Consider the following 12045-nt stretch of genomic DNA (forward strand, 5'->3'; position numbering starts at 1 on the left):
TGGGCAGCGCATTCCAGGCTCTGATCGCCCTTTCTGGGAAGGAATTCTTCCTAATGTCCAACCTAAACATCCCCTAATAGCTCAGGACCATGTCCTCTTGTCCTGTCACTTTTTGTCTGGGAAAAGAGAGCAACTTAGCCATACCCTCCTGTCAGGGAGCTGCAGAGTGCTAACATCCCCCTCTAGTCCAGGCTGAGATCCTTTCCCATCTCCCTCAGCCGCTCCTGGTGCTCCAGACCCTTCCGCAGCCCCATTCCCTTCTCTGAACTCGCTCCAGCTTAGTCCTTTGGAGCTGAGGAGCTCAGAAGGAGACGCAGACCGGTCCGGCCGAGGCGCTGGCAGCGGGCTGGGGCAGCCGGGGCTTTGCGATCCCGCTCCGCTCCGCTCCGCGCCGGCCGGGCCCTGCCGCCACACGCCACACGCAGGTCCCGGGACGCGCTGCGACTGCGGGGCCACCGCAGCCCTGCCCTGTTCTCAGCCCTCAGCGAGCACGCCTCCCGCCCCGGGGCTCCGCGCAGCTCCCCCGTCCTTTCCTTCGGGGCGGGCACCGTGGGCGGCGGCGGTATCGCTCGCAGGGGCCGGGAGCGCCGAGCCGGGTCTCGAACCCGCGTCCCCGGCGTTGGGGAGCGGGGCAGGGCCGCGCGGTGCATTGTGGGCGCCGCACTGATTTATGCGGGGCCGCGGAGCGCGCCGGGAGCGGCGGGAGGAGGCGGCGAGCGGGGCTGGGACCGGCGGGGCCGCGGCGGCGATCGCGGCTCTCCGGGCGCGCAGCGCTTCTGCCGCCCCCTGAGGCGGCGGCGGCACCGCCGGGCGGCCGCCACCGCCCACCCGGCCTCAGCCGACCCCTTGCCGGCCACCACGGACGTGGAGGCGGCGGCGGGCGGAGCCGGGCCCGGCCCGAGGGGACCGTCCCGGCGCGGCGGAGCCGCCGCTCGGTAGGGGCCGGAGGGAGAGCGGGCTCGCCGGGGCCTCTGCGGCAGGGCTCGCTCCGCAGGGGCTGCACGGGGCCCGGGCCGGCCGCGCTGCCGGCGCCGCTGGGGCCTCCGGCGGGGAGCGAGCGAGGCTCGGAGGGAGGCCCGGCCCGGTGCTCCCCAGACGGGCGGGGGGAGCGGGACAGCCCCGTGTGCTCCGCAGCTTTGTTAGCCGGGCCCGCCGCGGAAGGGGAGCCGCGGGGCCGGGCCGGTGCCCCCGGAGCTGCCGGTTCCTTTCTTTGCCCGCTCCCGGCTGCGGAGCATCGTCTGCGGACCGAGCGGGGCGAGAGCGGGGCGAGCCTAGTGCCGAGGAAACAACAGGTCCGCTCCCTGCTCGCCCTCCGAAGCGACGCCAGCGCCTTGCTCTTGGGATTATAAATGTTTGAACTAAGACCCGGGGAACTGGAAGGAGAGCCTCCCGTTGGAATTAATAGAAGAGAAAAGAAGGGAGGCTTTTCCAAATCCTCTACAAGAAAGCTCGTGCTGTTTTCCCCTGCTGTCCGTACTCTGTTTAATAATGCGATTGTGACCTGAGTGGAATTTATGAGCGGTGAACTATTGAAGCTTGTTGCACCGCTGCATCGGACTGCATTTCTTTTTTTCTCTCAGCACATGATTCCTCCATCCCAGCTGTTGCAGGACCTATGGGCCAGTAATAGAGGGATGGGAAGCTGAGACAGTTTATTTTCACATTCTTCTGTTCCGGGGACTTGGCGAGTTAGCTGAAGCTGCTGCTGCTTTTTACTGGATCTGCTCTTTCTTCGGCAGATTTTTTTTTTTTTCCCCCACGTGTTTCAATTAAACAGTCATTGGACTGGAGCTGGATGGATGCTTTGCAGTCCAAAAGGTTTTGGTGGATAACAGAAAACTGCTAAAACAGAGAAGAACTGGTGCTGCAGGAAACCTGGGGCCTGCTTTCCAAGCCTTTTTGTTCTATTGAGCAAGGTAAATAACGTAATGGGGAAAATTCAGGGCTTATCGTAATCATGCATGGAAATGTTTCAAAGCACTTCAGACTGTTCTGAATCTTTCAAGGGATTGAGAGGACCCACCGTAGGACTCAGAATTAATTGTTCTTTTAAAATTTTCAGGTAACAGTGTGAAATTTAAGGCTGAGAACAAAGTTTGTGGGTACCTGAGAGGTTGGGGGAACTACTTTTCCTGATTTTGCCTTAAGTTCTTGAAGGTTTGTGATTTTGAGAGAGGTTGCCTGAAGAACTTTCCTGGTGGTTCAATGTGCAGTAATTAGACCAGTTGGTTTTTTCTATGCTTTTTAGAAACGTGATGCCTTAGCTCTGGTGGGAATCTGTTAGGGTCTCTTCAAGGTGCTCCCAGTTTACAGTGTGCTCACTACCAGTAGTGCAGTGCTTCCATTTGCATTGTTAACTGTATTCATCCTCTGCCTTTAATTATTTTTGCTTACCTTTACTTTTGCCATCCACATTGACAGCTACTACTGTCATAATGACTTTTTTGCTTTTTATCTTCCTTTGCATGTTTTTATCTCCCGAATTGAAGTGTTTGGATTTGCATACATCACTTTCACCACCATAAACCTTCTACAGCCAACACCAGCTCAAAGTACTGTTTTAGATACAATCTTTATACGTTTGAAGCAGTGGAAGAAGCAGATAATGATTCCCAAAATGTGCAGTGTAATCAGTTACTGGGTGAAGTGTATAATTTTTGGTGGCAGGCTGCATGCCTTATCTTTGTTTTTTTTTTAAGATCTCGGCAGCAGTTTACTCCTCACAAAAACATAAATCCATTAAAATGAGGTCACAGTTTGAGACGTAGCTGCAAAAATCTGGTTTTGCAAGAAGTCACAAGATTGTCATTATGAAGTGAAGCCTTGATTAAGTTGACTGTGTACCTTTTCTCCACTCTTAATGAAATAGTGGCAAACACCAAGGTGTTGGCAACCTTTGCTGATTGCTATCGTGGGGAAAGCTAAGTGGGTATTATGGGCAGTACTCAAAGTTCCTGTTTAGATTTGTTTGACCGAAATTTCTGGCCTTGCTTTTGTCTCGTTTTGTCTCCAGATGATGTGTGAGGTGATGCCAACCATCAGTGAGGCCGAGATTCCCGCTGGGGGAAATGGAGGCCACGGTTCAGGTTCCCCTCTGCAGTCAGATGCTGATTCCCACTTTGAGCAGTTGATGGTGTCCATGCTGGAAGAAAGGGATCGCCTGCTGGAAACGCTCCGAGAGACTCAGGAGACACTCGCGCTCACCCAGGGCAAGCTGCATGAAGTTGGCCATGAGAGGGATTCCTTGCAGAGGCAGCTCAATACTGCACTTCCACAGGTATGGACATTTGGAAAGGAAGGGATTTTTCAATTAGTTTTGTGTTCTTTGTGGTGTTTTGTTGGATTTTTGTGTGTTTAATTTACTGAAGAGTCAGGTTGTCTTAGGGGAAGTTGAATCAATCCTGAAGGATCTCTTGGTGCTTGCTCACTTTGAGAAAGATTCAAAAGCAAGGCAAGCAGGGAAGAGCAGCCCTTTCCCTCCAGTCTGCTTTCCCGGTCTCTGGAATTTCCTTGGCTTAGCATAAACGTGGAATTGTATCTACATCCTTTTGTTTGGATGATGGACTTGAGAACCAAGAACTTGATGGACTTTCTTCTGTCACTAGTACTTTTGAAATGCTGTTTCTAATTGCCTGATTCATTCATTAAGCCTGGTCTAATGGGAGGTGTTCAGGCTCATGGCAGGGGCTTGGAACTGGATGGTCTTTAAGGTTCTTCCCAACCCAGCTTATTCTGGGATTCTGTGAATTCCACACAGACCATTCTGAAACATTATGGACTTTGATTTAAAAACTTGAAGACTGCTACCTTGTGAATGCATGCTGAGTTATCATGGCAATACAGAAGTCTGAGTGTGTTGTTTAGCTTGTGTAGTGGCTTTTGGAAAGTTTGGATATGGTTTTTTGTGGGGGTTTTCTTGGTCCTGCTACAAGTTCCTAATTAGTGACTTGTGGAGGATGCACGTGGCCTGCAGTGCTAGGTTTGTTACGTAAGGAGCACAGTTAGGAAAGGTGATTGGTGTCTGCAGAACTCGTTGGGTTTCATCCATTCTAGTTAAAAATAACAGAACTGACCTTTGAACATGCTGGGTAGCATTCGGTTATAGGCAAAGCAGGGGCTGCTTTCAGGTGTTGGTTAACTGTTGACAGCCCTGTACTTTCTAGCACCATGGTGGTTGTCCCAGCCGTGTCACAATGATGCTGTAACTTTTACAAATGTTTACATGTCCTCAAATATTGCAGTTACCGTTTACACCCTTTAAAACAGTACTTCTAAATCCTGTTTCACTGCTCTCATTGTAATGTAATCACTGCATGACTCTCGGTATGGTAATTGGTGCTGGTAATTAGTGAGGGATAGAAACTAAAATGTTACACGTGTTAATCTAGTTCTGTTACAATGATGAAAATCTGAAAGGAGAAGTTTCCAACCTTTGCTGCTGCCTGTGTTAAATCATCTGCTGCAGGCAAAGATCGTTCTTTGGTTTTTTGTTGTAATAATTGCGGCTTCTCCTCAGCCTCTGTGTCAGGTCTGCTCCATTAATGGAGACCATTAACCACTTGCATGAGCTGCAGACTGTTAGACCTGAGTTTGTGGCTGAGCAGAATCACCCCAGCTCTCAACTCTGCTGCTCCCCTTTTGCCTTTTCAGTTCTCAGCTTTCCTTCCTAAATCTAGGAGGCTGCTTGCATGTAAACATCTTTCTAAACGTTTCTGGAAGATTAATAAACAGTTTCCCTTTTCAAGAATGCTATAATTGCATGGTTTCATGTGAAAGCTGTTGGAAAAGCAAGTCAGTTGAGGGAGAAATTTTACTGCAATTTTGTATCAACATACAGCAGTGTATGGATTTTTGTAGATTGCTGTTAGAAAATACTGCTTTCATGCTGTGGAACTGCTGCTTTTGTCAGTTGTCAGTGGTGCTTAGCTCAAGTAATTGTGGTGCTTTCAAAAATCAGAAATATTTTCATTATTATTGCTGCAATCAGAAGGAGCTTCTGTTTTTGTTGTTATGGTAGTGTCAGTTACCCCGTGGGTGTAAATTTCTGATGAGGTGAAACAATTTAAAAAAAAATAATACATGTTCACTGTCAGAACTGTATGGTGACTAATATTTGAAACTCTTCAAACTTTTTTGTTAATTGTTTGAAGCTGAGCATTTTTTTGAACTACTGCCTCAAGTGACCCCTTGTTTTACTGTGGATTTCAAGGAGGGTAAAATCAGGATATCTTTAAATTTACTAAAATAACAGCTGTTATATTTTTTCAGCAATGAAGAGACAGTAGTGTAGATTTAAATTTTTTTATCTTAGTAGTTGTTTTCAATTTAGTAGATCTGCAGGATCAGATCTAATTGTACTAACTGTACAAAGAGTAGTGTAATTGCATGAACTACTGAATCACTCTGTAACCAAAGTATTATTTCTTTCTTAGACTTGGCCTGTCAGAAGTCTTCCTAGTTGATTTTAGACTACTTTATCTTAACAAGTATTGAATTGAATTGTTTGTGTGTGTGTTTTTCCTATTTCATATCTTTAGCTGAATCAGCCAGTGTTAGACCATTCTGATGTGTGATGGAAAGTCCTGTATAAAAGCAGGAATGCCAGATTGATTTCTTCTATACCAAAACTACTCTTCTTTGCTATGCAGACACTCAGTTTCTGATAGCATCCCTGTCTTAATTCCTCACATTCAGAGCTTCTTTATATAAGAAAGAAGCTCCCACTGGTGTGTGTCTTATTAGTTTCAAAATGGCAAATTAGCATTTGCTCATCTTAGATTATAAAAGAAACTGCAGATTTTCCTGCAGCAGTGCTGCACGTTTTGTGCTCACAGAGAGCAGAATTTCCTAGCACACTTACAGTGTGCTGGGCAGCTGGGAATTCAAGGCATCAGTTCTAGCTCCATAAACCTGGGACAGCTATTTAGAGTAAGATGGCTTTTGTGGATGTCTAATTCACTGAGAGAAGAGCATTTTAATCTCATATAGATGTGCTTTATCTGTTATATTTACTCAAAGTAAAGCTGACTTTTTCTGGGTTTTTAGTGTGGACAGCTGGAAGTGAAATACGTCACCACTGCCTTGATAAAATAACTGGATTCTTGGCAATGCTTTTTGTTTTCTGGGAGTTCCCTTCTATTACAGATTACTCCAGTCAAACTGTACTCTGACCTTGGAAAATGAACTTAAGGAAGTCACATTGCTGCACTGGAACTTAATTTTATTTTTTCTAGAATTTTTCACAGAAAAAAATGAACGTCAACTTTTTACTTGAGGAGCTTTATAACATTAACACATTTGGTTATGATTCTAATTACTGTCTTAGTGTATTTAATTAAGCCCTTTATGTGTCTTTTAGAGTTCATTCTACAAAATTTAAGATTTTTATGCTTAAAATTTATAAATTAATCTGTAAAACTGTATTTAAAAGTTAAATTTTGAACCTAAGACAGATGGAGCCCAAGTTACTACAGTTTGCTCTTAAAGTGTTGCAGGCCAGAGTTCATTTTGCTGATAGAATTTCATGTAGAGGTTTTCTGTAAATGAAAACATGATGCTTGTTTTGCATGGAGAGGACTAGAGTTTAATTTCCAGTGACTCTGGAATTTGGTGCCTATCAAATAAAAGCACTGTTGGTGAATTCACAGCAGTTGTTATCAGGATGAAAATTTTAATATGTATGTTAATTTTACAAGCTGATAAATACAATATAAATATGCTTCTGCAATACAGCAACACTAATTAAGATCCATCTTAATCTTGCACCTCTGATCTTTGGTCTTAAATTTATCTTGCCTTATTTTTTTCTGTACAAGGTAAGCAAAATAGAAGGTAAAAAGTTGCTTTCTATCCATTATAAATATTTTATCACTACTTCACACTTCAGTTAGACATGGTGTGTGTCAGATTATATTTCTATTCAGTGAAGTTCAGGTATGTCCCTATAGAATGATGTCTGTTAGACAATCTGAGAGCTACTCAATGTTTCACACACAAGAAATACCAAAACACCTGGCCCAGAGTCTGCCCTGGCATTGTTTTGGCATGATGGACTTAAGGACTGAGTTGCCATTTCATTAACAGTGGTATTTGGATTTCCTCCAGCCAAGTTTTGAGTCATACAGGATGTCATAGATGTAGAAATTGTACATAAAACGAAGAACACAGTGGCAGAAAGCACATTAAGCCAAGGCCTTGCCAAACTCTGCAGCAGCTGGAATTTCCTCAGCATTTGAAGTGCAGCTCCATTTCCAGCACTCCCAGATGTTCAGCCCTGAGGTGCCATAGCTTGTACTTGTAACTCTGGCAGCAGCTGGTGCTGACTTCTGAAGAACAGCCATTAATCCCAGCAGAGTGTCCAGGAATCCTGGAGGTGCCAGAGGATGTCAGAGCAGGCAGAGCCTCCACTTCTCTCATCCTGTTCTGACAGCAAAGATGAACAGGACTCTTCCTGTTGCATTTTCAGACATCTCTGTTGAGTTTCAGTTGCTCAATCTTCCTTGGCTCTTACTGTTAGTAAATTGCTGAATAGATTTGGCTTTACACTGGTTTAAGTCAGATGGAGATAGAAATTAATATTCAGAGTTCTTCACTGACTGCTTCCCTAACATTTCTTTCTTTTCAAGACATAGAAACAGACACCTTTTGACCCAAACCTTCAGAAGATGAAGTTATCTGAAAGAATGCTCTATGTTTGGGCATAAAGGAGTAGCTACACTCTAATAATACAGTGGAGTATATTGTGACCAAATCTCTAGAATTGGTTCTGTCTTCTTGGTTTCTCATGTAGATATGTTTGGATTTGTTTATTGAAACATCCCACCCCTACCCAGCAGGCTTCTGTTTGTCTATTGTTAGCAACTTGCTGTTTATACTGTGCTTTTAATTTTGGTTTGCTTGATTATAAATAGACCTTTTAGCTGGATTAAATTTGGAATTTATTTTAAGTTTTGTTGTGTTTGAGGATGAATTTTAGTGCTGTTACAATGTCCCATCCATCCCCTTACTAAGCAGATTTGATGAAGTCTGAAACTAATGTTTTTATTTTCCTTAGTTTATTTGTAGGAAGAATGCTTTGGTGACTACCCAGAAGATGCTTTTTATCTGTTTTTGCTAGTGGATGAGGCCCTGAAACAGGAGCTGGTGATTATTTTTCCCTATTCTTGTGCTGCTGTGTACAGATGCCTGGCAGTGGGTTTATTAATGCTTGGTGTGCTGTAGTCCAACCTGCAGCCTGACAAACAGGCTGTATGTGAAGTGAAAAGAGCTGGAATCAAAACAAGGTATTTAAAAAATACACATTTAGAAGCAGGTGAACATCCCATATATACTCTCATCGGTGTTAACTTCCCTCAAGTGTCTTTTGGTACTCAGAGACTTCTTCCTCTGCTACCTTTTATGTTTTTTTTCTCCATTCTTTCTCCAAGTGTAACTATAAAAGGCTTTGACGATGTTCAGTAGCAAGAGTTGCAGGCTCACTGTGGCTACATAATTGTAATTCTGTTAATAAAAAAAAGAAAACCTCTTGGCTATTTTTTAAACATAAGTATGAATTAAGAATGCAGTTCCTTACTCCGTTACAAATTCTGAGTGTTTTAATGCCCACTGGCCTGACACTTTATTTTATCCTTTCTGTAATTTATTTGGGAGAGCTGAATGTTGGTTTTATTCACAGTGGGTTTTGATCATAGAAGTAAGAAACCACATTGTGTATTAATATATGTAGGCCCCTTACAGTTAAGTGTTGTCAGAGATCTTGAAGCTTTGGGAAGAATATTTTAACTGTCTATTAGCAACTTTCTTTCCCTCCAAAGTTAGCATTGCATCTCAGAATCGCATTAATGTACTTCACAATTGAATTTGGGGATTTATATTTTAGTTTTCCATTTTTAAAGCAATATGACAGAGGTCTTTGTGTAAGCTGCTTGTGGCAATTTAGGCGGCTTAAGTCACTTAAAGTCTCTAAGGCTGACTGGTATCTGTTGACATATATTAGAAAATACCATAATCTCTTGTGTATATGCATCTCAAGCTACAGATCCTGAGAAGGGATAAATCAGTGTTGTGTGTGTCAGGTAATCTGGATGGTCGTAACTTTCCAAGTGTCCTTTTTTTTTCTAAGCCTGCCTGTGGCTTCCCCAAATGTAAATGTAATGCAATTCTTGCCAGGAAAAATGTTTTCACATTTTCTGGGCTGAAAGAAGAATTATTGTTTTGCTACTGAATGGAATGAGTTTTTTATTTAACTTGACTTCTTCACAGAGGCATGGGGAAATAGTGTTTCCACATTTTGGAAACTCTTTGATTGGGTAGGGAGCTGAATCCATATCTGTAGGTCACCTGAGGAGATTGCTCTGGGAGTTTGGATATTTAGAATTGGAGGAGTGTGATCACAAGTCCAAGTAAATGCTCACTTTCATTTTGATGTGTTGTTTTCCTCTAAGCTGATGTGAGTAGCTGGTTCACTTGGTTTTTTGCCTGTGACCTTTACCTGTTTCAGAGTTGACCTTTGGTTTTGTGGGAGCTCTACTGAAAACCAGCTCCTTTTCTTCTGCTCAGCCTGACAGGGCTCTTTGGCTTGTTCCTGCAGCGGCTGGAGCTGCAGCAGTTCTGAAAAGAGAAGCTTTGTTGCTTAATCTTCTCTTTTGCTGCTCCACGGTGGCCTTGAACTTTGCTCATGTGTTTATGCCTGTGCCTTCTGGGAATGTGGTTTTTGAGGATGGCAGTGGAAATCTGAGCAGGAATGGAATTTTGCTTGGATCTGAAATATACCAAGACTATTGCTGGATGCATACGAATAAGAAATGTCAACATATTCCTGTAATGCATCTGTCTTGTGGTTATGTTTTCAGGAGGATAAATATCTAGAATGAGTACTTTACAAATTCTATGAAGATCACAAAGATTCAAGGCCAGGCTGGATGGAGCTTTGAGCAGCCTGGTCTAGTGGAAGCTGTCCCTGCTCATGGCAGGGGTGGACTTGAAGGTCCCTTCCAACCCAAACCGTTCTAGGATTCTGTGATTCCTTAATGAAGAGATCCTTACCAGTATTGAGCATAGGCAGGTATCTTCAGGATAGATTTTAAACAAGGACTTGTTTAAAGGGCCATGTGGAAAAAAGCTTGAAAGTTTTGATTTGTGACCTTTTCAGTTTTGTTGAAGAGAAAAAAGACGTTCTGTTTAGAAAAGAAGCATTTTTTAATTTGTTGTGGTAGGAAAATGGGCACTTTTTTTAAAACTTTATTTTCTTTTTTTTCTTTTTCTTTTTTATTTTTCCCCTCTCTATAGAACAGTAATCTCTCTTTGGGTATGCTCTGAGCCATGCTGGGTTATGCCTTACTCCTACTGCTAGTACATGGTAGAGTTTGGTACCCAATTACAGAGAAATATTCTGAAGCACAGTGCTTGCTTTTTTAAAAAATCCTACCTCCCATATAAATGCATATAAAATTTGGTTCTATACACTTAAAACATTGGTTTTAGAGCCATATTTACCTTTTGTATAGAATGACAGGGTAGATTATCTGGTAAAAATGAGTAAAGCATGGAGACCATGGATTATAAACACTCTACTGTTGAGAGAAGTGAGATTTTTTTTTTTTTTTTCCCCTGCCTCAAATTTGCCAAACAGTGCACGGTATAAGGATTTAATTATATAAGAATATGGAGCTGAGTAATTTACATAGTTAAAAAAGCCAAACAAAACAAAGCCACCTTAAGATGTGCAGTTTAAACAAAGAATTTCTATGTTGGCCTGTGCAGAGTTGAGACTGGCTTGATGTATGGTTGAAAGATCTGTGAACGTTATGTAAAGAAACTACCTTGCAGCTGAAGAAGTCTGTTAATCACTGTTTTCAACACTGAAAGTGTCCAGTACTGAGAAATGGAGTTCATTTTGAATTACTTGAAAAGGAATTTTGGCCACCACAATCCTTGGTGTAAAAGCTAAACATTCCTCAGTGTGGAGAGGGCTCACTGAATAAAGAGGATCATAAGTTCCTGTTGTTTTAATGGTACTGGATCCATGATTATCTCCATAAATACTGGCCAATTTTATTACACTATTTCTGAATTTCCAAGCACAGTCATGAAAAGGGAGAGAGAGATCTGAAAGTGGAATTGCTTATTTGCTTTACAGAATACTTGATACATAAGCTTTTTCACTGTGCAACCCCAAATTGCCTTAAAAAAGATAATTGGGGGAAAAGGGAGTTTTGTACACATGAAGGCACTGCGGTCTTGATCAGTGGCAGAGTTTAAATTGTGGATTTGTGGCTTTGAGTTGTGGATTCTCAATGGTCCTGTGTGAGCCTGTCACAATTATTTAGCAATACAGACTTTTGCCAATAGAATATTATAGTCAAAACTTGTTTTCTTTGCATTCCTGTCCATAATTGGGAAACCTGTGAGCTGAACAAGCTGGGAGTCATGGGGCTCTGTTAGCCTTTCTGATCTAAAAGTACCAGACCTCAATTCTGTTAGTAGCTGTGCTTTTCACTGTAGCTTGTGCCTGTGGATTTGCTGTTCCCAGTGGGAAACTGGACTCTGTAATTTTATATACTTTAAGGTTATGTTTTGTGTGGTATTTAAAGTTCTGGATGTGTCCCATGCTTGAATCTATTGATTCTACTGGGATTTAAGGCATGGGCTGCTTTGGAAACCCAGAAGTAAAAGAAACCTATGATCCAAATTAAAAATTAATAAATGGGATTCTCTTGCTAAGGGTTCTTCAGATAGTGTAATTATGGATGTAAGGAATGACACTGCACCCCAGAGACCCAAGGCTGGAAAAGCAGAGCATGTGTGGAGAGTGGTACTGGATGTGTGGGTGAACCTGACTGGGGCTTCCACATGTTTATGCCTGTGTAAAGTAAACTCCTAACTTCAGATTATCCCCCCTCTCTCTTTGCTGTGTTACATTTGGGGGAATGACTAAAATTTTGGTTTAGGTAATTCCAGGGATGCCTTGGGATACCACTGGGAATATTTGTGTTATTCTTGAGTAATGTATTTTTCATCCAGCATGACCACCTTTTTGTAGTTCAT

The 12045-nt window shown here is 42.9% G+C and overlaps 1 protein-coding gene across 13 annotated transcripts in view; it reads left to right on the forward strand.

The window, feature by feature from the left end:
* Positions 1 to 946: 946 nt before the first annotated feature.
* Positions 947 to 12045, forward strand: part of PPFIA1 (PPFI scaffold protein A1) — a 53378-nt gene continuing 42279 nt past the window's right edge. For 2 of the 13 annotated variants that reach the window (XM_085063337.1, XM_085063334.1), the window contains exons 1-2: positions 947 to 1916; positions 3014 to 3277. In XM_085063337.1, the coding sequence (XP_084919463.1) occupies positions 3014 to 3277 (264 nt within the window). In that variant the 5' untranslated portion in view covers positions 947 to 1916. The remainder of the gene's footprint in view (positions 1917 to 3013; positions 3278 to 12045) is intronic. The other 11 variants (XM_085063333.1, XM_085063335.1, XM_085063339.1 and 8 more) reach the window with 8 other exon arrangements.

Source organism: Lichenostomus cassidix, chromosome 5 (genome assembly GCF_008360975.1).
Source record: "Lichenostomus cassidix isolate B80296 chromosome 5, HeHo_3.0, whole genome shotgun sequence".
In the NCBI taxonomy this organism is placed as follows: domain Eukaryota; kingdom Metazoa; phylum Chordata; class Aves; order Passeriformes; family Meliphagidae; genus Lichenostomus; species Lichenostomus cassidix.